Here is a 26112-nt window from a genome sequence, read left to right on the forward strand (position 1 = left end):
TCTCAAGAAATGACTTTGACCACCCGCCAAATCAACCAGGATGCGAAAGGCTTCTTAGCCTTCCGGACAACCCATAAAAACAACATTAAAAACATTTCAAGAGACAGATTAAAAGGATATGGAATTAGGGAATTGTAGTGGTTGAGCCCTCACCCACTACTGCACTCGCTGCTACGAATGGTCCCAGTGTGTAGCAGTTCTCGTAAAGAGCCTGGACATCTTTCAAGTAAAATGACGCGAACACTGACTTGCTTCTCCAATAGGTTGCGTCCATTATACTTTGCAGAGATCTATTTTGCTTAAAGGCCACGGAAGTTGCTACAGCTCTAACTTCGTGCGTCTTCACTTTAAGCAAAGCTCGGTCTTCCTCACTCAGATGTGAATGAGCTTCTCGTATTAACAATCTGATAAAGTATGACAAAGCATTCTTTGACATAGGCAAGGATGGTTTCTTAACTGAACACCATAAAGCTTCAGATTGGCCTCGTAAAGGTTTAGTACGCTTTAAATAGAACTTAAGAGCTCTAACAGGGCATAAGACTCTTTCTAGTTCATTGCCTACGATCTCCGATAAGCTGGGAATATCGAAAGATTTAGGCCAAGGCCGAGAAGGCAGCTCATTTTTGGCTAGAAAACCAAGTTGCAGCGAACAAGTAGCTTTTTCCGACGAAAATCCAATGTTCTTGCTGAAGGCATGAATCTCACTGACTCTTTTAGCTGAGGCTAAGCATACCAGGAAAAGAGTCTTAAGAGTGAGATCTTTCAGGGAGGCTGATTGTAACGGCTCAAACCTGTCTGACATGAGGAATCTTAATACCACGTCTAAATTCCATCCAGGGGTAGCCAAACGACGCTCCTTGGTGGTCTCAAAAGACTTAAGGAGGTCTTGCAGATCTTTATTGTTGGAAAGATCTAAGCCTCTATGCCGGAAGACCGATGCCAACATGCTTCTGTAGCCCTTGATAGTGGGAGCTGAAAGGGATCGTCCTTTTCTCAGGTATAAGAGAAAATCAGCTATTTGGGCTACAGAGGTACTGGTCGAGGATACAGAAACTGACTTGCACCAGTCTCGGAAGACTTCCCACTTCGATTGGTAGACTCTAATGGTAGACGCTCTCCTAGCTCTAGCAATCGCACTGGCTGCCTCCTTCGAAAAGCCTCTAGCTCTCGAGAGTCTTTCGATAGTCTGAAGGCAGTCAGACGAAGAGCGTGGAGGCTTTGGTGTACCTTCTTTACGTGTGGCTGACGTAGAAGGTTAACCCTTAGAGGAAGACTTCTGGGAACGTCTACTAACCATCGAAGTACCTCGGTGAACCATTCTCTCGCGGGCCAGAGGGGAGCAACTAACGTCAACCTTGTCCCTTCGTGAGAGGCGAACTTCTGCAGTACCTTGTTGACAATCTTGAACGGTGGGAATGCGTAGAGATCCAGATGTGACCAATCTAGGAGGAAGGCATCTATATGTATTGCTGCTGGGTCCGGGACTGGGGAGCAATAGATTGGAAGCCTCTTGGTCAGCGAGGTTGCAAAGAGATCTATGGTTGGTTGACCCCAAGTGGCCCAAAGTCTCTTGCACACATCCTTGTGGAGGGTCCATTCGGTTGGAATTACTTGCCCTTTCCGACTGAGACAATCTGCTATGACGTTCAAGTCGCCTTGGATGAACCTCGTTACTAGGGAGATGTCTTGACCTTTTGACCAGATGAGCAGGTCCCTTGCGATCTCGTACAACGTCAGTGAGTGGGTACCTCCTTGTTTGGAGATGTACGCCAAGGCCGTGGTGTTGTCCGAGTTTACTTCCACCACTTTGCCTCGAAGGAGACACTCGAAGCTTTTCAAGGCCAGATGAACTGCCAACAGCTCCTTGCAGTTGATATGCATGCTCCTTTGACTCGAGTTCCACAGGCCTGAGCATTCCCGACCGTCCAGTGTCGCGCCCCAGCCCAAGTCCGATGCGTCCGAGAAGAGAACGTGGTTGGGAGTCTGAACAGCCAGGGGAAGACCCTCTCTTAGGTTGATATTGTCCTTCCACCAAGTCAGACAAGACTTTATCTTTCCGGAAATCGGGATCGAGACCGCCTCTAGCGTCTTGTCCTTTTTCCAGTGAAAAGCCAGATGGTATTGAAGAGGACGGAGGTGTAGTCTTCCTAGTGATACAAATTGTTCCAGGGATGACAGCGTCCCTACCAGACTCATCCACAGCCTGACTGAGCAGCGTTCCTTCTTCAGCATCTTCTGGATGGATAGCAGGGCTTGATCTATTCTGGGGGCCGACGGAAAAGCCCGAAAAGCTAGACTGTGAATCTCCATCCCTAAATACAGAATAGTTTGGGATGGGACCAGCTGCGACTTTTCCAAATTGACTAGGAGTCCCAATTCCTTGGTCAGATCTAGAGTCCACTTTAGATCCTTCAGACAGCGACGACTGGAAGAGGCTCTGAGAAGCCAGTCGTCCAAATAAAGGGAGGCTCGGATGTCCGATAAGTGGAGGAATTTGGCTACATTCCTCATCAGCCTCGTAAACACGAGAGGAGCTGTGCTTAGGCCAAAGCACAGGGCCCGAAACTGGTAAACCACATCTTCGAAGACGAATCTCAGAAAAGGTTGGGAGTCTGAGTGAATGGGGATATGGAAGTAGGCGTCCCTTAGGTCTAGCGAGACCATCCAGTCTTCCTTCCTGACCGCTGCTAAGACTGACTTTGTGGTCTCCATGGAGAACTTCGTCTTTGTGACAAAGACATTCAGAGCACTGACGTCTAGCACCGGTCTCCAACCTCCTGTCTTCTTCGCAACTAGGAAGAGACGGTTGTAAAATCCCGGTGATCGAAGGTCCGAGACTTTGACCACCGCTCCCTTCTCTAGCAAAAGAGACACTTCCAGTTTCAGGGCTTGTCTCTTTTCTTCCTCTCTGTACCTGGGAGAGAGATCGATGGGGGACGTTGCTAGAGGGGGTTTGCGTACAAAAGGGATTTTGTACCGCTCTCTGAGTAACTTCACAGATTGTTGATCTGCGCCTCTCTTCTCCCAGGCTTGCCAGAAGTTCTTGAGTCTGGCTCCCACTGCTGTCTGAAGTTGCGGGCAGTCAGACTCTGCCCTTGGAGGACTTAGGTCCTTTCCTCTTCCCTCGTTTCCCTTCGGCACGAGCACCTCCTCTGCTGGAGGCTCTGCCACGAAAGGGCGGAATAAAGCGAGACGCTGGAGTGTCTATTCTCGGTCTAGCAGAGAATGTAGGCAAAGGGGGAGCTTTGCGAGCCGAGGACGCAACTAGATCATGGGTGTCCTTCTGAACTAACGATGCGGCAATTTCCTTTACCAAGGCTTCAGGAAACAGGCACTTGGAAAGGGGAGCAAAGAGAAGTTCAGATCTCTGGCATGGCGTAACTCCAGCAGACAGGAAAGAACATAGAGACTCTCGCTTCTTCAGGACTCCGGACGTGAATGAGGCAGCTATCTCATTGGACCCATCACGGACGGCCTTGTCCATGCAGGACATAATGAGCAAGGAAATATCCTTATCTACCGAAGAGATTTTCCTGCTCAGGGCTCCTAAGCACCAGTCTAAAAAGTTAAAGACTTCGAAAGCCCTAAATATCCCTTTAAGAAGGTGGTCCAGGTCCGATGGTGACCAACAAACCTTCGAGCGTCTCATGGCAAGGCGGCGGGGAGAGTCTACAAGACTTGAGAAGTCGCCCTGGGCAGAGGCAGGAACTCCCAAGCCGAGAACTTCTCCCGTGGCATACCAGACGCTCGATCTAGAAGAGAGTTTAGATGGGGGAAAGGCAAATGCTGTCTTCCCTAACCTCTTCTTAGACTCTAACCAGTCTCCCAACAGCCGCAAAGCTCTCTTGGATGAGCGTGAGAGAACGAGTTTCGTAAAGGCAGGTGCGGTAGCAGGCACTCCTAATACAAACTCTGACGGAGGAGAACGAGGAGCCACAGAAACAAAGTGGTCCGGAAACAACTCCTTGAATACAGCCATGACTTTTCTAAAGTCCAATGATGGTTGAGTTGGCTTAGGATCGTCCAGTTCCGAAGGTTGATCGTCTTGTGGTTCAGCAACGTCCTCATCAGATAGTTCCTCATCCGAAAACTGATGAGGAAACGGCAACGGAGTGGGCAACGTCTGGCTCGCTGAGTCCGGTCGCACTGGTGCATGCGTGACGGAGCCGGACGCAACGTCATGGAACTGCTGCACAGTCTGTGAACTGTCAAAAACCATGGGTGCGCGAGGACGCACAGCGTCCACCCGAGACTGTCTAGACCGTCTGGGTTGTGCAGTCAACACCATACCGGGTTGCGGAGGTTGACGCACCGCGTCAAAACAAGTCACCTCTGATGGTTGCTGAACGTCCTGAACGTCAACAACCACCTCCGTGCGTCGCCTAACGTCAACGTGCGGCTGGCAACCCACACTGGGTCGCATGGGAGGAGGAACCGCCTCAACTGGTAGACGCGAGAAGGTAACCTCAGCGTCAACAGGACGCACAACAGACCGCTTGGAAGGTTGTTGGCCAGAAGGTTCAGCAGCAACCTTCTCCGAATTAAAGTCCTCCATCAAGGACGCAAGCTTGGACTGCATGTCTTGCAGCAAAGCCCATTTAGGGTCTACGGGAGCAGGTGCGGCAACAGACGGGGTTAGCGACTGAGGCGGTACCGCTTTGCCTCTCTTAGGCGGTGAGCAGTCATCAGATGACGGCAACGAGTCCGAACTGACCCAGTGGCTACAACCGGGACGTTGGACTTGTCCTGAAGGGACCGACTTACGTTTTAAAGGTCGTGAGACCTTGGTCCAAAGTTTCTTACGAGAAACACCTTCGGACGACGAGGTAAAAACGGGCTCTCTCGTCTTACGTAGGTAGGGGCGATCTTGGGGAGATACGCCTGATACCATGGAGGGAACGTCTGTTCGCTGATCAAGGCCTCTCGAACCCATGCGTCGTACGACATTGCTTCTCCCCTGGGCTTGGGAGCTTGCAAGAGGTCCCGGACTAGGAGGACGACAGGCACGAACAGACGAACCCTCAAGCGCAACACTGTTCACAACACTTTCACTAGGCACTTTATCACTTCCCGCGGCACTTTGGCACTTTAGCTCCTTAACATCCGCCATGAGTTGATTGCGGTCACTTTCAAGGGACTCAACTCTCTCCCCCAAGGCATGGATAGCACGCATCATGTCAGCCATCGATGGTTCCTGAGTGCTAGGAGGGGGGTTAGGAACAACCACTACAGGGGAAGGAATAGGTTGAGGGGCATGAGGAGAGGAAAAATCTATCGACCTAGAAGAACTTCTCCTTAATCTATCTCTCTCTAGCCTGCGTGTGTACTTCTCAAATTCGATAAAATCGAATTCCGAAAGGCCCACGCATTCCTCACACCGATCTTCCAATTGACAGGTTTTACCCCGACAATTGGAACAAACAGTGTGAGGGTCGAGAGAAGCCTTTGGAAGACGCCTAGAACAGTCCCTAGCATTGCATTTTCTAAACTTGGGAACTTGTGAAAGGTCAGCCATTTTGAATTGGTCAAGGGAAAATTCCAAAAAACGGTCTAAGTCATCAACAATGAATCCGATACAAAAAAGAGTTCAAGGATTTATTTGAAGAAAAACCCTGCACAGCGAAAGCTCAAAACCAAAATAGAGTACTTCACCAAAGATGATGGAAAAAAACTCCAGGTTTCAACAGCGAGTAAAGTACGTCTTGTCGACACGTCGACAGAGAAGAAATTGAGTCTTTGTTTACATTGAGTATGGTATCTGGCCGACAGTTGGCGCTGATGGGCACACCCGCAACCTGTATAGCGATCGCTGGCGAGTTTTTTACAGTTTTTTGTCTGTCGAGCAACAGAGTTGCAGCTATATATATTCACCGGCTAAGTTAAATATTTAAAAAGCAAATATCAAGAAAGGTTGAAAATGGCATATGACGAAGTGAAAGTAAGAGAAACTGGTAATTTAGAGGAGGAGTGGAAGTTAGTAAAAGAAAATTTTGTTGGGATTGCAAGTGATGTGTGTGGCAAGAAATTTGTTGGAGGCAGCATGAGGAAGGCCAGTGAATGGTGGAATGATGGAGTGAAGGTAAAAGTGGAAGAGAAAAAGAGGGCCTTTGAAGAATGACTGCAGAGTAATAGTGTAGAGAAGTATGAAAGATATAGAGAGAAAAATGTGGAAGTAAAGCGCAAGGTAAGTAAGACAAAGAGGGCAGCTGACTTGAGGTGGGGTCAGGGATTGAGTCATTCATATGAAGAGAATAAGAAGTTTTGGAAAGAAGTGAAGAGAGTAAGGAAGGCTGGTTCAAGAATTGAAGAGACAGTGAAAGATGGAAATGGCAGGTTGTTAAAAGGAGAGGAGGCAAAGAAAAGGTGGGCGGAATATTTTGAAAGTTTACTGAATGTTGAGGATAATAGGGGGGCAGATATAATTGCTGTTGCAGGTGTTGAGGTGCCAGTGATGGGAGATGAGAATGAGAGAGAGATTATAAGAGAGGAAGAGAAGAGAGGAGAGCACTAGATGAAACGAGAGTTGGAAAAGCATCTGGTATGGATGGTGTGAGAGCTGAGATGTTAAAGGAAGGGGGTGTGACTGTACTTGAATGGTTGGTGAGATTGTTTAATATGTGTTTTGTGTTGTCAATGGTACCAGTAGATTGGGTTTGTGCGTGTATTGTACCACTATATAAGAGTAAGGGAGATGTGCATGAGCGTTGTAATTCAAGGGGTATTAGTTTGTTGAGTGTAGTTGGAAAAGTGTATGGTAGAGTACTGATTAATAGGATTAAGGATAAAACAGAGAAAGCAATCTTAGAATTACAGGGTGTTTTTAGAAGAGGTAGGGGTTGTATGAATCAGACTTTTACAGTTAAGCAGATATGCGAGAAATATTTAGCAAATGCTAAGGTGTACGTTGCGTTTATGGATCTGGAGAAAGCGTATGATAGAGTTGATAGGGAAGCAATGTGGAATGTGATGAGGTTATATGGAGTTGGTGGAAGGTTGTTGCAAGCAGTGAAAAGTTTCTACAAAGGTAGTAAAGCATGTGTTAGGATAGGAAATGAAGTGAGCGATTGGTTTCCGGTGAGAGTGGGGCTGAGATAGGGATGTGTGATGTTGCTGTGGTTGTTTAACTTGTATGTTGATGGAATGGTGAGAGAGGTGAATGCTCGAGCACTTAGACGAGGATTGAAACTGGTAGACGAGAATGGCCATGAATGGAGGTAAATCAGTTGTTGTTTGCAGATGATACTGTACTGGTTGCAGACGTGGAAGAGAAGCTTGGCCGCTTAGTGACAGAATTTGGAAGGGTGTGTGAGAGAAGGAAGTTGAGAGTTAATGTGGGTAAGAATAAGGTTATGAGATGTACGAGAAGGGAAGGTGGTGCGAGGTTGAATGTTATGTTGAATGGAGAGTTACTTGAGGAGGTGGATCAGTTTAAGTACTTGGGGTCTATTGTTGCAGCAAATGGTGGAGTGGAAGCAGATGTACATCAGCGAGTGAATGAAGGATGCAAAGTGTTGGGGGCAGTTAAGGGAGTAGTAAAAAATAGAGGGTTGGGTATGAATGTAAAGAGAGTTCTGTATGAGAAAGTGATTGTACCAACTGTGATGTATGGATCGGAGTTGTGGAGAATGAAAGTGATGGAGAGACAGAAATTGAATAAGTTTGAGATTAAGTGTCTAAGGAGTATGGCATGTGTATCTCAAGTAGATAGAGTTAGGAACGAAGTAGTGAGGGCGAGAGCGGGTGTAAGAAATGAGTTAGCAGCTAGAGTGGATATGAATGTGTTGAGGTGGTTTGGCCATGTTGAGAGAATGGAAAATGGCTGTCTGCTAAAGAAGGTGATGAATGCAAGAGTTGATGGGAGAGGAACAAGAGGAAGGCCAAGGTTTGGGTGGATGGATGGAGTGAAGAAAGCTCTGGGTGATAGGCGGATAGATGTGAGAGAAGAGAGGGTGCTAGAAATAGGAATGAATGGCGAGCGATTGTGACGCAGTTCCGGTAGGCCCTGCTGCTTCCTCCGGTGCCTTGGATGACAACGGAGGTAGGGTAGCAGCAGTAGGGGAATCAGCGTTATGAAGCTTCATCTGTGGTGGATAACGGGGGAGGGTGGGCTGTGGCACCCTAGCAGTACCAGCCGAACTCGGTTGAGTCCCTTGTCAGGCTGGGAGGAACATAGAGAGGAGAGATCCCCTTTTTTGTTTCATTTGTTTGATGTCAGCCATCCCCCAGAATTGGGGGAAGTGCCTTGGTATATGTATGTATGTATCAGGATGTCAAAAGCTATTTAAGTATGAAATAAGATAGAATAGGCTACTGTAATAATGAAAATGAGGGAAAAAATATGTAGAGGCTCATAGATGAACCAAAAGCACAGATCAAAGGCAGGCTAAGACTGACCCATTTAGGAAAGGCCACCAGGCACCTAATATTAGCCTTTAAGCCCTCCTCTCAACAACAAAGGTGCTAGTATTTGGTAAGGCCACGATCTTTTAGCTCTTACTGCTGATAAAAATCTTGATACCTAAGTATTCACCACATCTCTGACCAATCGCTACTATCATTTTTTTATCAGATCCCTGAATCATCTAAAGTCTACTGTTTTAGTCTAGCAGCACCACAGATCTTTGCTACTTTTTCCTTTTTAATATAATTTTTCCTAGTGTACTATAGTCAAGAATTTTAGAATTCAGTAGTCATACATATTAACTAAAAGAAACCTCTAAATAAACATGTTAGAAAAATTTAACATATGTTTAATACAGTACAACATACCTTATTTGTTCATCCCAACCTTCCTTCAACCGGGATTTAGCCTCGGCTTCTTTCATCTCTTTTTCTTCGGCAAACTGCTTTTCTTGGTCCTGCTTCTCCAACACTTCTATCTCTAATCTAATATTGTTGATGGTTTCTTGTCTTTCCTGATGATAAATAATCATAATAACTAAACTCCACACAATATATCAACAAAGGAATAGATTAGAAAATTCATGTTCAACAACTTCTAATATTTTCGAATTTGTTTAATTCTACACTACTTGAAAATCTATCCTCATTAAGAAAATATCCATATACAATATGCTAGACTTTTATCTAACTTTCAATATTTCATGAAATCCACACCCTGGTGATTCATTATGAATTCTATCAGTACAAAAGCTAGTATTCTTGAGAAATTTACAAGCAGTAGTTTATTACTACTATTCAGGGAAATTCTACACACTTTTAAAACTATTTGTATTTTTCCTGCCTATATAAACCCGAATCATTTATAAAGATTACTCCTAATCTTGTTTTCTCTTCGACCAGCCAATCAAAGAAAAAGGGATTTGATGCATTACATTACGGTTGCTAAGCAACTACAGTGCATGGCAATGCAGGGTGCCGTCACATGACGCTCTTCACTCTCTCCTGGTCAAAAGACTTGTGGGGCAATTGAGGCAGAGCCTTTGATAAATGACTCAGGTTTTTATAGCAAAGAAAAATACTAATTGTTTTAAAAATTTGTAGTTTATACCTACGTGGATACAAACTTCGGAGTCATTTATATGGGAGTCTTACTTAGGTGGGAGGAAGTCTTCATTAAGAGGTATGCCCTTCCTTTCTAATAAAGGGACTATAAAAAGCTGTCAAAACAAACTATGGTACTTAACATTGGAATGTGTGAAGATGGAGCTTCGGACATGATGAAATAAATCCACGAGTGTGAAAAAAGCCGAGAGCACCACAAAAATTTCCACAATGTCGCAGTCCAAAAAGAAGGATGTGGTTCAAATGGCGCTCGCGTCGGGGCGTGGGTGGCGTGGCTCTGGAGGTTGGCTAGGGCCTTTGTATCGGCCCATCCCTTTGACGAAGGAATTAACTAAATGGAAGACAACCTGTGAATAGTGGATTTCACGCGCCTTTGCTTTATACACGACACCCAAAAGGTGCTCGCGTGAGGGTTGTAACCTCAGCATTCCATGCTTTTATCTTTCTCTGGTATAATTGGAAGGTTTTATCAGAAAAGGTATATTAGAAGGACTCTTTTCACCGGCCGCCACAGGTCGACCCAGAAAACACGATAACAGTCAGCCCTCGTTAATCGCGGTTTCTTGCTTCGTGGTTTCGGTTTTTTGCGGCCAAGGAGAAAAAAAAAATCTTTGCGATGATTGTTTACCCAACATTAAGAATTTGATTTCTAATAGTTGGCAACAGTATTGGGATGGCCAAGAACAATGCAATACCTATTAAATAAAAATTCTCATAAAAAAAAATTGTGATAAAATTCAAGCCGGGCAATGATTTCAAATAGCCTGCGCAACTTTACACTGGGAGCGCTGTGCGCCTATACTTATCTCTACACCCAGCTTGTCCTAGCTCTCTCTCTGTACAGTGTATATCCATTTACTGTGGTAAAAAATTACAGCTATATTTGAAATAAACCGGATTTTGATTAAACTGGTGTTTCACTTAACTGTATCTAATAATAATGCATGTGATATTCACATTTTAGTATCATATTTATAATTAAAAACATAGAGAATTATAATCTCATGCAATGTTTACATTCAAATCAGGTGATCAACCCTACGTAGTCCATCGTCAACCTATACAGTATTCACTTTCACAATATTATCCCACTGATATGACCATTCACTTTCACAGTATTACCTCACTGATATAACGTATCATGCTTATTAGTATGATATCTCTTTCACATTATTATTGTCCGTCACTTATCATTATTATATCCTTAATCTTTTTCCCAATTCCTTTCCAAATCCCTATTGTACATTTACTTTGCTCTCCCACACACACAAATCTACAACATATCTTTCCAACTCTTTTGATTCTCTATTTTTTGTGATTTTATTCATCTTTTTTTCTAGCATTCATCCCTCATTTTCATCTTATTAATCATTCATAATAAGTATTACATCGGCACTAATATAATATAGGATATCACAGTTTCTATAAAGTTTGTTTATAGCCCTTATTATGTTATATGAATACATATATATTCTCTCTCTCTCTCTCTCTCTCTCTCTCTCTCTCTCTCTCTCTCTCTCTCTCTCTCTCTCTCTGTGTGTGTGTATGTGTGTGTGTGCATTTTTACTTTTAATTCACAGTCAAATCTTCACATTTCTTTAGAAATTATTAGAAATTTTTTGTATCATTACTCGATTATTTGGTCATGGGAATACTGTACTAACATTACTCGGTAACTCATCGAAAGGAAATCACTTGATTTGCCACTTGCCTTCTGCCAGAAATATGACGCCATCAGACTTCTTTTCTTAAATTTACGGTAGGTAGTACCATTCTCATACCAACTGATACAGACCACAGAAACACTTGATAGCATTACTCAATGTTTCGATGATGGGAATAATAAGATTACTCGGTAACACATGGAAAGAAAATCATTCCAGTTGCCAGCGTGCTTTCCACCAGAAATATGATGTCACAGAACATGTGACATGAACTCAACAAAGAATGACTTGCGAAATATGTAAAACCCTTTACTTTATTGTTGCAAGAAATGAAAGAAAATACTAACTTAACAAACAAAAGTATTTAATTTTTATAATATAAAAGAAAATATATTATTTCTAGGAAAATATTTGTCTTATTAGTGTACTTTCATTAGATAAATATCGTTCTATTATCAGAGATGAAATAATACTAGCGTAGAGTCAAATTTATGCTAAGTAGTACTCATAACAACCAATACAGATCCACAAAATACCTTGTATTGTTACTTGGTATTTCAATAATGGGAATTCTAATACTAATCATTAGCCTAGTGAAGGAAATCATTCTATTGCTCGCTCGCTTTCCGCCGGTAATAGTGTATGACGTCACCAGACATATGAACTCGACAGATATTAAAACTTTTCTTAATGTATTTCTTACTGAAAATATTATCAAGAAAAGAAAATACCAACTTACCAAGAAAAATCAGTTCATTTTTATACAAGAAAATAGATTATTTTCAATCAAATATTTGTGCTATTAGTGCACTATTTCCAACATACTTGTGATGTCCTCACAGTGAACAAAGTGGTCGTAAAGTCGATGAGTCGTAACTCGCATAGGTCCTGTCAACGACTACCTGTACTACAGCTTGGTCTGCGACTGGTGAGCAATACAATGGAAGTTTGTGACTCAGGTGAGTGGAGAACAAGTTCAGAGATGAGGAACCCCACAAAGTCAAAACTCTCTTTGCCAATCAAGGAAGCAAAGACCATTCTGTACCAAATGTCGTCCCTGATCAACTCAGATGGTCGACAATGAAATTCCTCTTCCCGGGGATGAATCTCGCCGAGAGGGAGATTACTTTGGTCTGTGCCCATCTGAGTATCTCCACTGCTAGTTGGATGAGGAGAGAGGCTGCTCCTCCGTATTTGGAGAAATAGATCACTACCGTGAAGTTGTAGCTCATCAGCACAACAAAGTGACCTTTCAGTCTGAGAAGTGGAGTAACGCTAGTTACGCTGCTTTCATTGCCAGGAAATTTATGTGAAAGGCCTAGTCTTCTTCTGACCATTGACCCGAGATTTTCTCCCTTCCTATATGAGCACCCCATCCTTAGTGAGAAGCATCCGATAACAAAAGAAATTGTGGGGGAGGAGCCTGAAAGGAAGTTCCTGTTAACAGGTTCTCCTCTCTCAGCCACCAATGGAGGTTTGTCACAACCTCCTGGGGCACCGACAACTGGGTTGCAGAGTGGTTGGATGTCTGCAACCACTGGCTCTTTAGAGCCCACTGTACTGAACGAAGATTCATTTTCCAGAAGGGGATGATTTTTTCTAAAGAGGAGAGACGGCCTAGATGTAATGTTGAGGGACGAGGCTGTATTTCTCCAGGTTTAGTTGGATCCCTAACCACTAGCAAAGATCTAGGAGTAGATTCCTGATCCTCAACAGAAGAGCTTGGGATTCTGCCAAGAGAAGCCAGTCATCCAGGTACCTCAAAAGCCTGATGTCCATGGCATGACCCCAGGAAGAGACAAGGGCAAAGATTTTGGTGAAAACTTGAGGGGCTGTTAACAGGACGAAGCATAGCACCTGAACTGGAAAATTTTGTCTTGAAAGGGAAAACTTAGGTACTTCCTTGAGGCATAATGAATTGGGTCATAAAATTAAGCAACTTTCAGGTCTATGGTTAGGAGATCATTCTTCCAGATGGCCTGGAGAATGGTGACTGGAGTCCCCATTTTGAATTTTGTTTGCAGCACAAACAAATTCAAATGGGAAAGGTCTATGATGGGTCTCCAACCTCCTGTCAGCTTTTCTACTAAAAATAGATTGCTGAGGAAGCCTGGTGAGTCATTTAAGACTTCTTCCATGGCTTCTTTGGCCAACAATTTGAATACTTCCTCTAATAAGAGAAGGTCTGTCACTGAGCCTTTTAAATATAATAGTTGGATCGTCAGAGTCCTGGTCAGAGGTCTATGAAAGTGACTCGATACCTTGAACGAAGGACTTCTACCAGCCAAGGATCGGCCCTGAAGTCCTGCCACCTGAGCCAAAAGCTTTGTTGGCATCCTCTCACTGGTGAGAAGCAGGGGGACATTACCTCCCTAGTGGGAGCCTCTGCAACCGCACCCTCTACGTCCGGAGGGATGTCCCCTGTGTCGAAAGATGAGTCTAGGGGCTTGCCTCCCAGGCTGTTGCAAATCTCTACTGAGGCATTTGTTTAAAATGCAAGTTCCTTTACTGCTGCTGAGGGGTAGGCATCATAGGTGCTGCTGCCCTCTTTATCATAGAGGCTTATCCCAACCTCTTAACCTTTTCTATAGCCAAAGCTACATTCAAGGGAGGAAACAGAGAAGAAATAACTAAGTCTGAGTTTCTCAGGTATAACACATCCCTGGGGGACAGCTTTGTAGAGTACCTGGCTAAGACTGCATTGCATCTTTTCAAGATACAGTTACCCCAAAGGGAAACAGTCTGGTGTAATAGGAATTCTATGGCTTTTGCCCATAATCATGATAATTCCTCAAATTGCCTAAAGGCGTGCTCCTCTTTCAGGTTCTCTGTGAACACATAGTGGGATACCGCTTCAGACCAGTGGTTGAGCCAAGAACAGGCCATTTAGGGACGTAAAAAGATGGAGGGGAGGTTGGATAATTTATCAACTGGTACGGACAGCAGCAGATTAGCAACGTCAACGTCAATAGGGAGTGGGCTCTGAAAGGCGCCAGTGTACATAGAATCTTCTCTGGAGAGAAAGGGCAAAGGGCAGTAATTTTGAGGACCTGCTGGCCTTAAGAGAATTCTCAGATGCTGAGACTTGCGTGTTAAGCAAATCTAGTGTGTCCTTAGTTTGGTTAGAGAGCACCACATCAAACCTGTGCCTAGGACTTTGTCACTGCGGAAAAATAGAATCAATAGTGCACAGCCTGTTAACGGTCTGTGCCAAAGGGGGCTCGTCTAGGCCATCCAAACATCGGATGATTCATGATGTTAGTAAACTGAGATGTATTTAAGCCAGACATCAGGACCTCAAGGGGGCCACATCAGCTGATCTGGTGCTCACACACGCAACAAAGTTCTCTGGAGAATCATTAATGGTGATAATTTCATGGTCAAGTGGTGGTTCCACTTTTGGGATACCTGGTTGTTCAGCTTTGACAACTATACAGTGATTCTTGGCTTTTCCTCGGACGTCCTTCCTTTCCCTTGCCACATTCATATTGTGGCGGGAATAGGTGGATAAAGAATGGGAGGAGGCCAGCTCACTCACGTTATAAGAGAATTTGCCTATAGTAGTAGAGTGCGAGGCAGAAGTATTAAAGTACTTTTCTGAATTCGACCTACGAGGGGAGAAGGAATTCTCCGTAGGTGCCATCTGGAGTGCCTACGGCGCGGACCTCACCTACGATACTTAACAAAGGTGACCTCATTTGCATCAGATGGGAGTGTAACTTTTATGAAAGGGAAATGCTACCTGTCCCTTTTTCCTCTTTCAGTACCTGATAAGAATAGTCTGAAAGAAAATGTTGTAGTTGTTCCAAAGAATGTGTAACATGTAAAGCATTACAAACATTAGGCCAGGAACTAAGGTGAGGTTATTCATGTAAAGCAATGGGTTTGCTATTAGCATAACTCATGTGTTTGGGACTGTGAGATCGAGCTGGATGTTCATAAAATTCTGAGGGAAATTTAAAATGATGGTATGTCAATCTAGCATGTCCCCTAGGGTATGCTGATCGTAAACAAGCTTGGGAAGGGGTAGAAAGCTTATATCCCACGTTAACATGCCTGCCTTGTGGAGGAATATTCTTAGGTGTCAAGATGTGTGACGTCATTAAGAGTGGGCGTGACAACTCTCTTGGACTTGTTGGCCTGACCAACTCGTGGAGGAGTTTCCTTATGCACAGGAATGGCGGCACATTGAGTGACGTCACCACGCGTAAGAACAGCAGCCCGTACAGACTTGGTAAGCTGAATGTTTGGCCTGGTTGAATCGTGAATAGACAATATTCGAGGAATTAACGAGGGTTTTGCCACACACTACTTCTTAGTGCCAATAAGCTTAAAAGTAAAAGAAAACAATTGTTTAGAACAGCTTGGCATTGTCTAGTATTTGGGTGTGGACACAGCTGAAGAGATCCAACCATCCACGTAATAAAGGAATGAAACATCCTGGAGCACATCCTGGGAACTCTTTAGAGGAGATCAATGCCGAGGACTCCTGGGTGTACAAGGCAAGCCTGGCTCACGGGAATGAGATTGAGACTGGTAATAAGGGTCTTTCAACAAGGTTGCTTCGGTATGAGGGGAAATGGCAGGCGATCAGGAATTTGGAGAAACTTTTAATGCTCGGATGAGATACTTCCATGAGCAGAAAGATCTCTGGATAATCAGACATCTAAGGTTCTCCACTCAACACACTCATTGGAGGTGAGGGAGATCTATTCATAACAGGGTAATCAGGGACTGAGGGTACCGAGATTCAATCTGGCTCCAGGAGCGTAGTGGCCATAACCAAAGGATCCGCCACAAGTACTGGCTCAAGTTCATAATATACATTATCAACACTGGGTATTAAAACATTAATAAAATTATCGTGGCTGACATCCCCGACTATAGCCTCAGTGGGTTCCCGACTCGAAGGAACTGATTGGTGGATAACATTCACCGGAGGAATGAACTTTCGTTTCTTGCTACTGCTGGCAGAAGACAAAGAAGGAGAATGATCTCACTAACTTCATTTCTTGCGACCAGAATATCTCTCCCACTGGGAGGATGTCCACTCCCTACAATACTCACAAGGTGACTCCACTAAACATCTCTTACCATAACAAGAGGGGCAAACAGGATGCAGATCAACTTCTACCCGACTCATGAAGTTGCCATAGGGACGTCCATCTTGGCCAGGCATGAACGCATATTAGGCTTAATAGCCATAATGCAACCCACTTGTAACACACAGATAATAATAGTAATGCAAGTGACAGTGAATTATAAAAAACACAGAAGGCACAAGCACTAAGCACTGTAAGGGTATGCGTGGTGAATGCGGATGTCTAGTCGCATGGAGAGAAAGTGAGGATATGTCCTCTTAACTTCCCGACCAGGAGTGTAGTGAAGAGCATCATGCGACGATTCAGGGCTATGGTTGCTTAGCAACCATAATGTCATGCAATCAAACCACTTTTTCTTTGATTGACGGGTAGTAGAGAAAACGAGACAAGGAGTAACCAATATACAAAAATGACTCAGAAGTTTGTATCTAAGTGGGAATAATTGAGGTTTAGTGCTCCTGTAAGAAAGACCCTTAAATTACTGATATCTTTGATGGCTTCTTAATAAACTTGTCAGGCAGCATAAATTTGAGTAAATCTAACCTGCAAGAAACAAAATAATAAAACTGTATTGAATAATCACTCATTTGTCCATGGTTTAGTACATTCTACAATGTATAGTTTCACCTAAGCCAAATACCATACAAAGGAAAACTTATGATTAAAAATGCATGAAGTACTGTACTGTACATGATTACTGATATAAATCCTAGCCCTTCAAAATTAAGTACAGTAGTTAATTGGTGTCAGTATTTGGGCAGAAAGAAGTAATGAAATTCCATTGATGACAAACTCACTCCATGGATCATCAATTCCATATCACTGCTACTTACTTGGAATTCCTCTAACTGCTTTACTAGATGCAGTTCCCTCTTATTTAAGTGTAATCTTTCCAACTGTGTTTCTTGGTCCTTAATATATTTCTGCAATTCTGTCCTCAGGTTATATTCTTCCGCCTGCCTGTGTAATATCAAATTTTATCTTACCAATAAACTCTTAATATGTACTTTATATATTAGCTGTCTAAAAACTTGTGTTGAGAATAGTAATGGGCAACCTTCCTTGTCAATATATAGAATATATCCGTTTATTAATTAAATATTTAATGAATTTGTTCAGTAGATACTTTACATTAATACACTTAACGCAATTAAAAGTAAATAAATCTTATCTATAAAACCAGCTTACCTCGTTAACTTTTTGTCAGAAAGTTCTGCCTCTTGCTGTTTTAACTCTTTTATTCTGGCCTGCCGTAGAAGAAAGTCTCTGGTTTCTCTCTGATTATCAAGATATTCCTTTCGTTTCCTGAGACAATAGATAATTCAATTATGCCATTTTATTAAGCATACAGTATTTAAAAGTTGATATTCCAATTAACTACTAAATTTACTAAAACTAATGTTAATTTTAATCATAAAAATTACAAAGCTGTTAATGTCTCCAAGCATGACCACTAATATAACTGGACTTATCAGTATAGAACCTAATGACATTCATTGAATATTCCTAAAATTCAATAAAAATAAAAAGTTGCATTTACTACAAAAGTGATGCTGTGGGAATATCTTTAAAAGGTGGCTTATGAGTGGCAGAGGCAAATGACAGGGAAATTTCCAAAGGTTCAATCATATATTGTATGTACTGTATATGATCAATGGCCAAGCTCCTACCCACCCAAGCTACAGCCCGAGGGGACCAGGTTCACATACCCCTATCCCTAGATTAAAAGGATAAGGTTGAGGTCAGTAGTGAAAACTATCAGGCTGTCCGGATGACTAACTATTGCTCCACAGATTGCAATAGGATACCAGATGCCCCACAGTATCAAATCATGAAAAATGTCAACGTGTAATAATTTCATCTAAATTCAAGAAAATGGTAGTGGTGTATCCCCAAATGGGCTTGTTTTATTGTTTTCAATGAGTCATTACTCACATTAAGAGGAATAATAAAAGAAGGGGCCCTGCATGGGTCAGACCGCTCGGTAAAGTGAAACCAGTTGACCATTTGGCTGCCATGCCCAAGAAGGGCAAAAGAGACACCGAACCACAAGGATTAATAGGGACACTTCTGTTATTTCTCCAAAGTTATTATCATAATGAGTCTTTTTATGGCATAAATAGAGGCTAAAGGTGACTGAAATTTTATCAGTTATATAAGAAAATATACAATAAAATATCGAACATCATTTGCATTATATTTCTGAATTGGGCATTAAATCCCTTGGCATTTAGATTTCGAGAATTTAACATGTCAAGTAAGGTGTTGAATATTACTATGAAATCAACAGTAGCTTTACTTCCCTTAAATTCTCTTTATTTTTTCATCAAGGCAGAATTTTAAAGAAGTTGCAAACGATTCAATTAGGAGCTGTACCGCTAACTTAACGTTCATCTTTTTTTTTTATCCTTGTCACATGAGCAGTTCTGAGCTTATTACCTAAATAGAGTTCCTCTTTTTCTTGGAGTCTGTACAAATGTTCTGTGAGGGGGTAGGGGAGGGGTAGCTAGCTACCCCTCCCCCCTCACACACCGGTGAACTGATTCACTTCGCTCAGAGGTAGGACTTCACGGGGGACAGGGCTGGCGGGCAAGTTTGATTAAATAGCTAAGGTTTGTATGGTTAAGAAAAATACAAATTATCTCCGAATTTGTCATTTGTTCCGTAACCGAAATACAAACCATGCTATTTGAATAGGGTGACTTAACCCTTAGGTAGGGTGGTAAGTCCCAGCCTTACTGGGTTTGGCTTTGCCCGGGGACTCAGAATCCGAGTGTGTAGCACTCGAGATAAAAGAGTCCCTGCACCTCGCAAATCCCTTGCTCTGCAAGGAACATGCGGCCTACGTAAGCTTGTGTGTGAAGGAATGAAGTGTGACTCGTCCTAGGAAGTTGACCTGGAATCCTTTCGATGGAATTCTAGGATAGGACGTTCCCAAAATCACCTCGTCAGGGTATGGGGGACGTGACAGTATTATCTTAATACTAGGAACACAAGGAAGCATGGTTTACCTGCAGTGGTTTGAGGTCAGCTATGCAGAGAACCCAGGATGCTGCTTCCCCCAAGAGAGGGGAGGATGAAGAAACGAGTAAGGGCCAGGCATACTTTTTCATTCATGCAGACTAAAACCGGGTAACAATGCCCTCGACCTTCTGCTACTTGTCCAATAAGGAGCCTGAGGTTTAGACCAGCTGTTGTGCAGCCACCACAAGGCCGATAGAGAACGTATCAAGCCTCCTGTGGGTCACGTCCTGCAGGTAGTGGGCTGTGAAGGTCGATTGACGCTTCCAGACCCCAGCTTGTAGAACCTGCGTCACTGAGTAGTTTCTCTTGAATGCCAGGGACGTAGCAATGCCTCTAACATCGTGTGCTCTAGGGCGACGTAACGGAGGAGGGTCAGGATTCAGGGAATGGTGGATGACCCTGCGAATCCATGCTGAGATTGTATTCTTAGTGACCCTCCTCTTCGTCCTTCCTGTGCTCACAAACAATGCTCGCACTTGAGGACGAGCAGCAGCTGTTCTCTTAAGATAGAACCTCAGACTCCTTACTGGGCACAGTAGGAGATGGTCTGGGTCATCTGTTACAGAACGGAGATTCGAAATCCGGAAGGAGTCGAACCGTAGGTCCGGAATCCCAGGATTTTGAGTCTTAGCCACAAACTCAGGGACGAACCTGAACGTTACCTCCCCCCATCCCCTTGAATGGGCGACGTCATACGAGAGACCATGAAGTTCGCTGACTCGCTTGGCTGAGGCCAATGCGAGTAGGAACACCGTCTTCCAAGTCAGGTGACGATCAGAAGCCTGGCATAATGGTTCGAACGGAGGTCTCTTAAGAGACCTGAGGACTCGAACCACGTTCCATGGAGGAGGTCTCACTTCCGACTGAGGGCAGGTAAGCTCGAAGCTTCGTATGAGTAGAGAAAGTTCCAGCGAGGAGGAAATGTCCATTCCTTTCAGCCTGAAGGCCAGGCTTAAGACTGAGTGATAGCCTTTCACTGCCGAGACTAAAAGGCGCATTTCTTCCCGCAAATACACAAGAAACTCCGCTATTGCTGGAATAGTGACATCGAGGGGAGAGATACCCCTTCCACGACACCAACCACAGAAGACTCTCCACTTCGCCTGGTAGACCCCTGCGGATGACTTTCACAGGTGCCGAGACACCCTTTCCGCAACTTGTTGCGAAAAGCCTCTCTCTGTGAGGAGATGCTGGATAGTCTCCAGGCGTGAAGCCAAAGCGATGCTACGGCTTTGTGGAAGATGTTGCAGTGTGGTTGCTTGAGTAGTTCGTGTCGCAGAGGAAGTTCTCTCGGGAGTTCCATCAGGAGCTGCAGAAGGTCCGGGAACCACTCTGCATGATGCCATAGCGGAGCTATTAAGGTCACTGACAGGTTGACCGATATTCTCGTCTAGTTGAGCACCCTTCTCATCAGACAGAACGGTGGGAAGGCGTAAACGTCGATGTTGTCCCACCGTTGTTGGAAAGCATCTTGCCAGAGTGCCTTAGGGCCCGATACTGGGGAACAGTAAAGCGGAAGCTTGAAGTTCAAGGCTGTTACGAACAGGTCCACCGTCAGGGAACCCCACAAAGTCAGGACTTTGTTGGCTACTAGAGGATCCAAAGACCATTCAGTACTCACCATCTGCGATGCTCTGCTCAGACTGTCGGCGAGCACATTCCTTTTGCCCGGAATGAAGCGAGCCGATAGTGGAATCGAGTGGACTTCGGTCCATCTCAGTATCTCTACTGCAAGATGGGATAGCTGTTGTAAAAAGATACCTCCCTGCTTGCTGATGTAAGCCACTACCGTGGTGTTGTCGCTCATCACCACCACGGAGTGACCTGCCAGGGTCTGTTGGAACTGTTGAAGTGCCCGATATACGGCCTTCATCTCTAACAGATTTATGTGGAGGCACTTTTCTGATGCTGACCATAGGCCTGAGATCCTGTGGTTCAGAACGAAGGCGCCCCACCCTTCTTTTGAAGCGTCCGAAAACAGCATCAAATCCGGGGGGAGGACGAGAAGATCCACTCCCTTTCGGAGGTTTTCGTCCGTCACCCACCACTGAAGGTCCGTCCATTCCGCAGGGCCCATAGGGACCAGAATGTCCAGGGAATCGTGGCCTTGATTCCACCGGGACTTGAGCCGCCATTGCAGGGATCTCATCCTGAGGCGGCCGTTTGGAACTAGACGGGCCAAGGAGGAAAGGTGACCTAGGAGACGTAACCCCGATTGGGCTGGAAGCTCTTCTCGTCTGAGGAAAGGATCTGCGACCCTCCTCAGCCTTGCTATCCTGTCGTCTGATGGAAAGGCTTTGTGGAGATTGGTGTCCAATATCATGCCTAGATATACAAGTCATTGAGATGGAAGCAGAAAAGACTTCTCGAGATTTACCATGATCCCTAGATCTTGGCAAAGTCCCAGAAGGTTGTCTCGGTGTCGAAGAAGGGTCGATTCCGAGTCTGCCAGGATCAGCCAGTCATCCAGATAACGGAGAAGACGGATGCCGATCCTGTGTGTCCACGAAGATACCAGGGTGAACACTCTGGTGAATACCTGGGGTGCTGTGGAGAGACCGAAACACAGCACCTTGAACTGGTAGATCTTGTTGTCTAGGCTGAATCTTAAGTACTTCCTGGAAGACGGATGGATTGGGATCTGGAAGCACGCGTCCTTCAGATCCAGTGTACACATGAAGTCTTGCGGTCTCACTGCAAGTCTGACCATGTCTGCGGTCTCCATGCTGAACAGAGTTTGTTTGACAAACTTGTTCAGAGCTGAGAGGTTGATGACTGGTCTCCAGCCTCCAGACGCCTTCTTTACAAGAAAGAGTCGACTAAAGAAGCCTGGGGAGCCATCGACGACCTCCTGGAGAGCATCCTTCTTCAGCATGGTCTCGGCTTCTGCCCGTAGGGCTAGCCCCTTTGCCGATCCCATGGCATAGGAGCTCAACGACACTGGATTCGCTGTCAGGGGAGGAAGAGATATTATGAACAGGACGCGATATCCCTGACTGATCACGGAGATCGTCCAGGAATCGGCCCCGAGTTGCTGCCACCTGAATGCGCAACTTTGCAGGCATCCCCCCACTGGTGGACATGCAGGGGGATTGAAAGTCCTAGCGTTTGCGGCCTCGGCCGCTCCCTCTGGGATTCTTGCCTCCCCTGGATGACTTTCTGCCCTTCTTGTCTTTGACAGGAAAGGGCTGCTGCTTGGACACCGTCGTCTTTGCTGCCACTGCCGGTTTCGTCGTCTTAGACTGGCGAGGTTGTTGAGGTGCTGGAGGTTTGTAGGGCTTTGTTGTAAGAGCCCTTTGGAGAAGAGAATCACGGTTCGATTTTCTCCACCTCTCAGCTGCCTGTTCCACATCCTTGGGCTCAAACAAACTCTTTCCCAGGAGGGAAGAGTGTCTGAGCTTGCAGACATCCACGGCTGGGACCTTCGAGTGGAACTTCTCGGTCACCGCATCACGTCGCTTTAGGATCGAGTTTGCCCACAAGTTCGAGACTTGGTGCGTGTGCCCGAAAGGAGGAAGGTCTCCAGGGCCTTCCTGGTGCTCTCCTTGGACAAATCCTCGGATCGCAGCAGGATGCCCAGAGACCCCAGCCAGACATCCAGCCACGAAGTGGCCTGCATGGCACACTTTGCGACCTTCTCCTGACTCAGGATCTCTGTTGCCGAAAATGTCACTTGCCGGCTAGAGAGTCTCTCAAGAGAGACTCCCCTGGTAAGCTCTTCCACAGAGTGGTGGAGCGGAAGAGCTAAACAAGACTCCTCCATGATCTCAAAATACCTCCTCTGTTGAACACAAGGAGATGGGAGGAGTTTGCTGCCAGCAGTGGAACGGCTGGAGGCGGTTTCTGAGTGCCAAAGACTTGGTCCAGGACCGTGTCCTTGCCCTCACGAGGGGCGATCTCGGGGTCCTTGAACCTATTGAGATGCCTCATCAGAGTCAAGACTTGCCAGAAGGCATGTTCTGACTCTTGCTGCTCTCCTCCTGGTGAACTGGCAGCAAAGTCTCCTGTCCCCAGATGCTCTACTTGGGGGGACACGTGGACGTTCTTCTGGGGTCTCGCTGGCTCTGGTCGAATCCTGGAAGAAGACTTTGGAATAGTCTTCGAGGCCTTCAGTTCCCTTCTAGGAGGGATGCAGGACTCCAGCAACGAAGTCTGAGGGCTCTTCGCCCCAACACGGGACGATTCTCCTACTCGCGGTGGGGTTTCTCCCATTGGTGCGGTGGGAGAAGGTCTCACCTCGGTAGATTCCCCTGGGGACGGAAAAGCTTCGTCCACAGGAGAAGGAGAGAACATCTGAGGGGGGGAAGGAGCCTTCCTTACGGACTTCTTGGGAGCCAGTTTGACCCTGGGAGAAGTCATCACGATCTTTACTCCTCTCTTCCTCTTCAGTGGGGTCGGAGCTGCCGTAGGTTTGAGACCCAAATCAGCGAAGGCAGGCTTAACAGCCTGGACCCAAACCATGGCTGCTTACTGACAGACGCAGTGTCAGAGACTCCCGCTGGAGGGAAGGGGATCGGGCGATCCTTCGGAGTAGATACCACAGGGCCTGCTTGAAAAGAAAGGGAAGAAGATTGGTGCCTAGACGTCTCTGAAGACCTCCCCTCCTCCTGCGAGCGCGCTGTTCTGCGCTTGCGGGGGGGGGGGGGGACTGTGAAGAAGATGGCCTGACTGCTCTCGCTCCTGAAGACTCGCTAGGAAGCTCGCGTTGCGAAACCCGGAGGGAATCGCGCTTGAGCTCGCGCTGGCGTTCGCACGATGGAACAATCCCAGGTTCGCGTGCGGGCGAACGTTCTCGTACGTGTGCGTGCGTGCGCACGGGCGCGCGGAGATGAAGGCACGGGCGCGCAGGGATGAAGGCACGGGTGCGCATGGGCGCGCGGGCGAAGGCACGCGTGGCCGCGCAGGCGAGGGCGAGCGTGGCCACGCAGGCGAGGGCGCGCGGGCGAGTGCGGGCGACCAGGAGAATGACGGCTCGTAGGTGAACGAAGGAGCGCAGGCGAGCGATGGCGCACAGGAGAGCGATGGCGTGCAGGGCGAGCAGAAGAGCGATGGCGCGCAGGGCGAGCAGGAGAGCAATGGCGCGCAGGTCGAGCAGGTGAGCGACTGCGCACAAGTGAGGTTGCGTGAGGTTGCGCGTGGGCGCGCAGGTGATCTTCGGTGAGCAGGCTTGTGGGCGCGTGGGCGTGCTGGAGAGTGATGGTGCACAGGTGCTGGGGCGCACAGGCGCGCAGGAGATCGCTGGCGCGCAGGTGCGCGATCTGGAGAAGACAGACGGGGCGCAGGACCAGCAGGCGTAGAAGCACGTGAAAGAGACTGCTCGTGGGCACATGGGCGCGTAGTGTCCCGTCCACCTCTGGAAGTGCGCACGGTGACTGCGCGCGATGGCGCGTAGGCGAGGGTTGACGAGAGGGCGAGTTCCAAGGGCGCGCAAGTGAACGCTGGCGAGAAGGCGAAGGAAGAGGCTTCCTTCCTACGCTCAGATCCGAAGATCGTGGGCGCGCAGGTGAGCGATGGCGTGTAGTTATGCGCTGGCGCGCAGGGGAAGTTTCCTAGCGAGCTGGAGATCGTGGGCGCGCAGGAGATCGTGGGCGCCCATGGCGCGTAGATGTGCGCTGGCGAGGAGGAGATCGCTGGCGTACAGGAGATCGCTGGCGAGGAGGAGATCGCTGGCGTACAGGAGATCGCTGGCGTACAGGAGATCGCTGGCGAGGAGGAGATCGCTGGCGTACAGGAGATAGTTGACGTGCAGGAGAGCGCTTGCGAGCAGGAGAGCGTTGGCGAGCAGGAGATCGATGGCGAGCAGGAGAGTGCTAACATGTCGACTCTGCCATAGGAGATCGCTGGTGCGTAGTTTCCGGCACAGGATGACTCTCAGCAACAGCAAGAGCAGAAGAGCGCTTGCGCGCAACTGCGCGCTCGATCGTGGGCACACAGGTGAAACCTGGCACTTAAGGGACTTCCTCACATTGTGAGACAAGCCCTTTTGCCCCAAAGGGACCGGTGCCCGTTGGATAACGGGGTGTGAGGGCGCCCACTGCGCATCAGCTGCCACGAACGGTGAAGGAGGATCAGCAAGTCTGGCAGGCATAGGAGATCGCGAACGATCTGCAGAGGTGTCCAGTGATGCAGCTGCAACGGTCGACTCACGTCGAGGAGGATCCTCTGTGGGGGACGGCGAGGGCGAGGAGCCGAAGAGGCGCCTCCTAACTCCCTTATGGGGAGAAGGAAGACCTCTACGGCGAAGAGGAGGGCGAGCCTTGCGACAGATACGTCCTCTGGGAGCAGGAACACCATCGTCGGTCCTCCGAAGAGGAGTCTCTGTCAGTGAACCCCCCCGAGGGGTAGAATCACCTGCAGGAGAGACCGTTGGACTCAGCTCCTCCCTCGAAGGATGTTCGGAGGGGGGAACTGAGCCTTCATCAACATCAGCACCCAAGGCAGGGGTTTGACCCCACCCGTCGGAAGCCTCTGCCACAACAACGTCGATGATAGACAGAGGGTCAACCTCCGCTATCACCAGCGACTGTTTGACAGCTGCTCCCAACTGGATCAAGTCAAACAGGGCTTCCCTGGAGGGTGAACCCTTAAGCCCCAAGGAAGCCCAAAGCTGCAATACATCATCATTATACACAGAAACAGATAAATCCTCCCCCGGAGGAGGAGGAGGAGGAGCTGCCTCACTAATTGAGGCAACTCCCTCTCCCGAACATCGAGGTCGGTCAACAAAACAACGGCCTACGCTACCACTCGACGGCCTCTCACGAGAGACCGATCGAGCAGGAGCTTCGGAGGAGGTT

General features: G+C 46.6%; 1 protein-coding gene across 9 annotated transcripts in view; it reads right to left on the reverse strand.

Moving 5' to 3' along the window:
• The window catches only part of LOC137648718 (meiosis-specific nuclear structural protein 1-like), a 171340-nt gene that overhangs the window by 93635 nt on the left and 51593 nt on the right, over positions 1-26112 (reverse strand). For all 9 annotated transcript variants that reach the window (XM_068381766.1, XM_068381769.1, XM_068381768.1 and 6 more), the window contains exons 6-8: positions 17480-17596; positions 17125-17251; positions 8770-8915 (exon numbers count right to left, since the gene is read on the reverse strand). In XM_068381766.1, the coding sequence (XP_068237867.1) occupies positions 8770-8915; positions 17125-17251; positions 17480-17596 (390 nt within the window). The remainder of the gene's footprint in view (positions 1-8769; positions 8916-17124; positions 17252-17479; positions 17597-26112) is intronic.

The sequence above is a fragment of the Palaemon carinicauda genome, chromosome 10, assembly GCF_036898095.1.
Source record: "Palaemon carinicauda isolate YSFRI2023 chromosome 10, ASM3689809v2, whole genome shotgun sequence".
Taxonomy (NCBI): domain Eukaryota; kingdom Metazoa; phylum Arthropoda; class Malacostraca; order Decapoda; family Palaemonidae; genus Palaemon; species Palaemon carinicauda.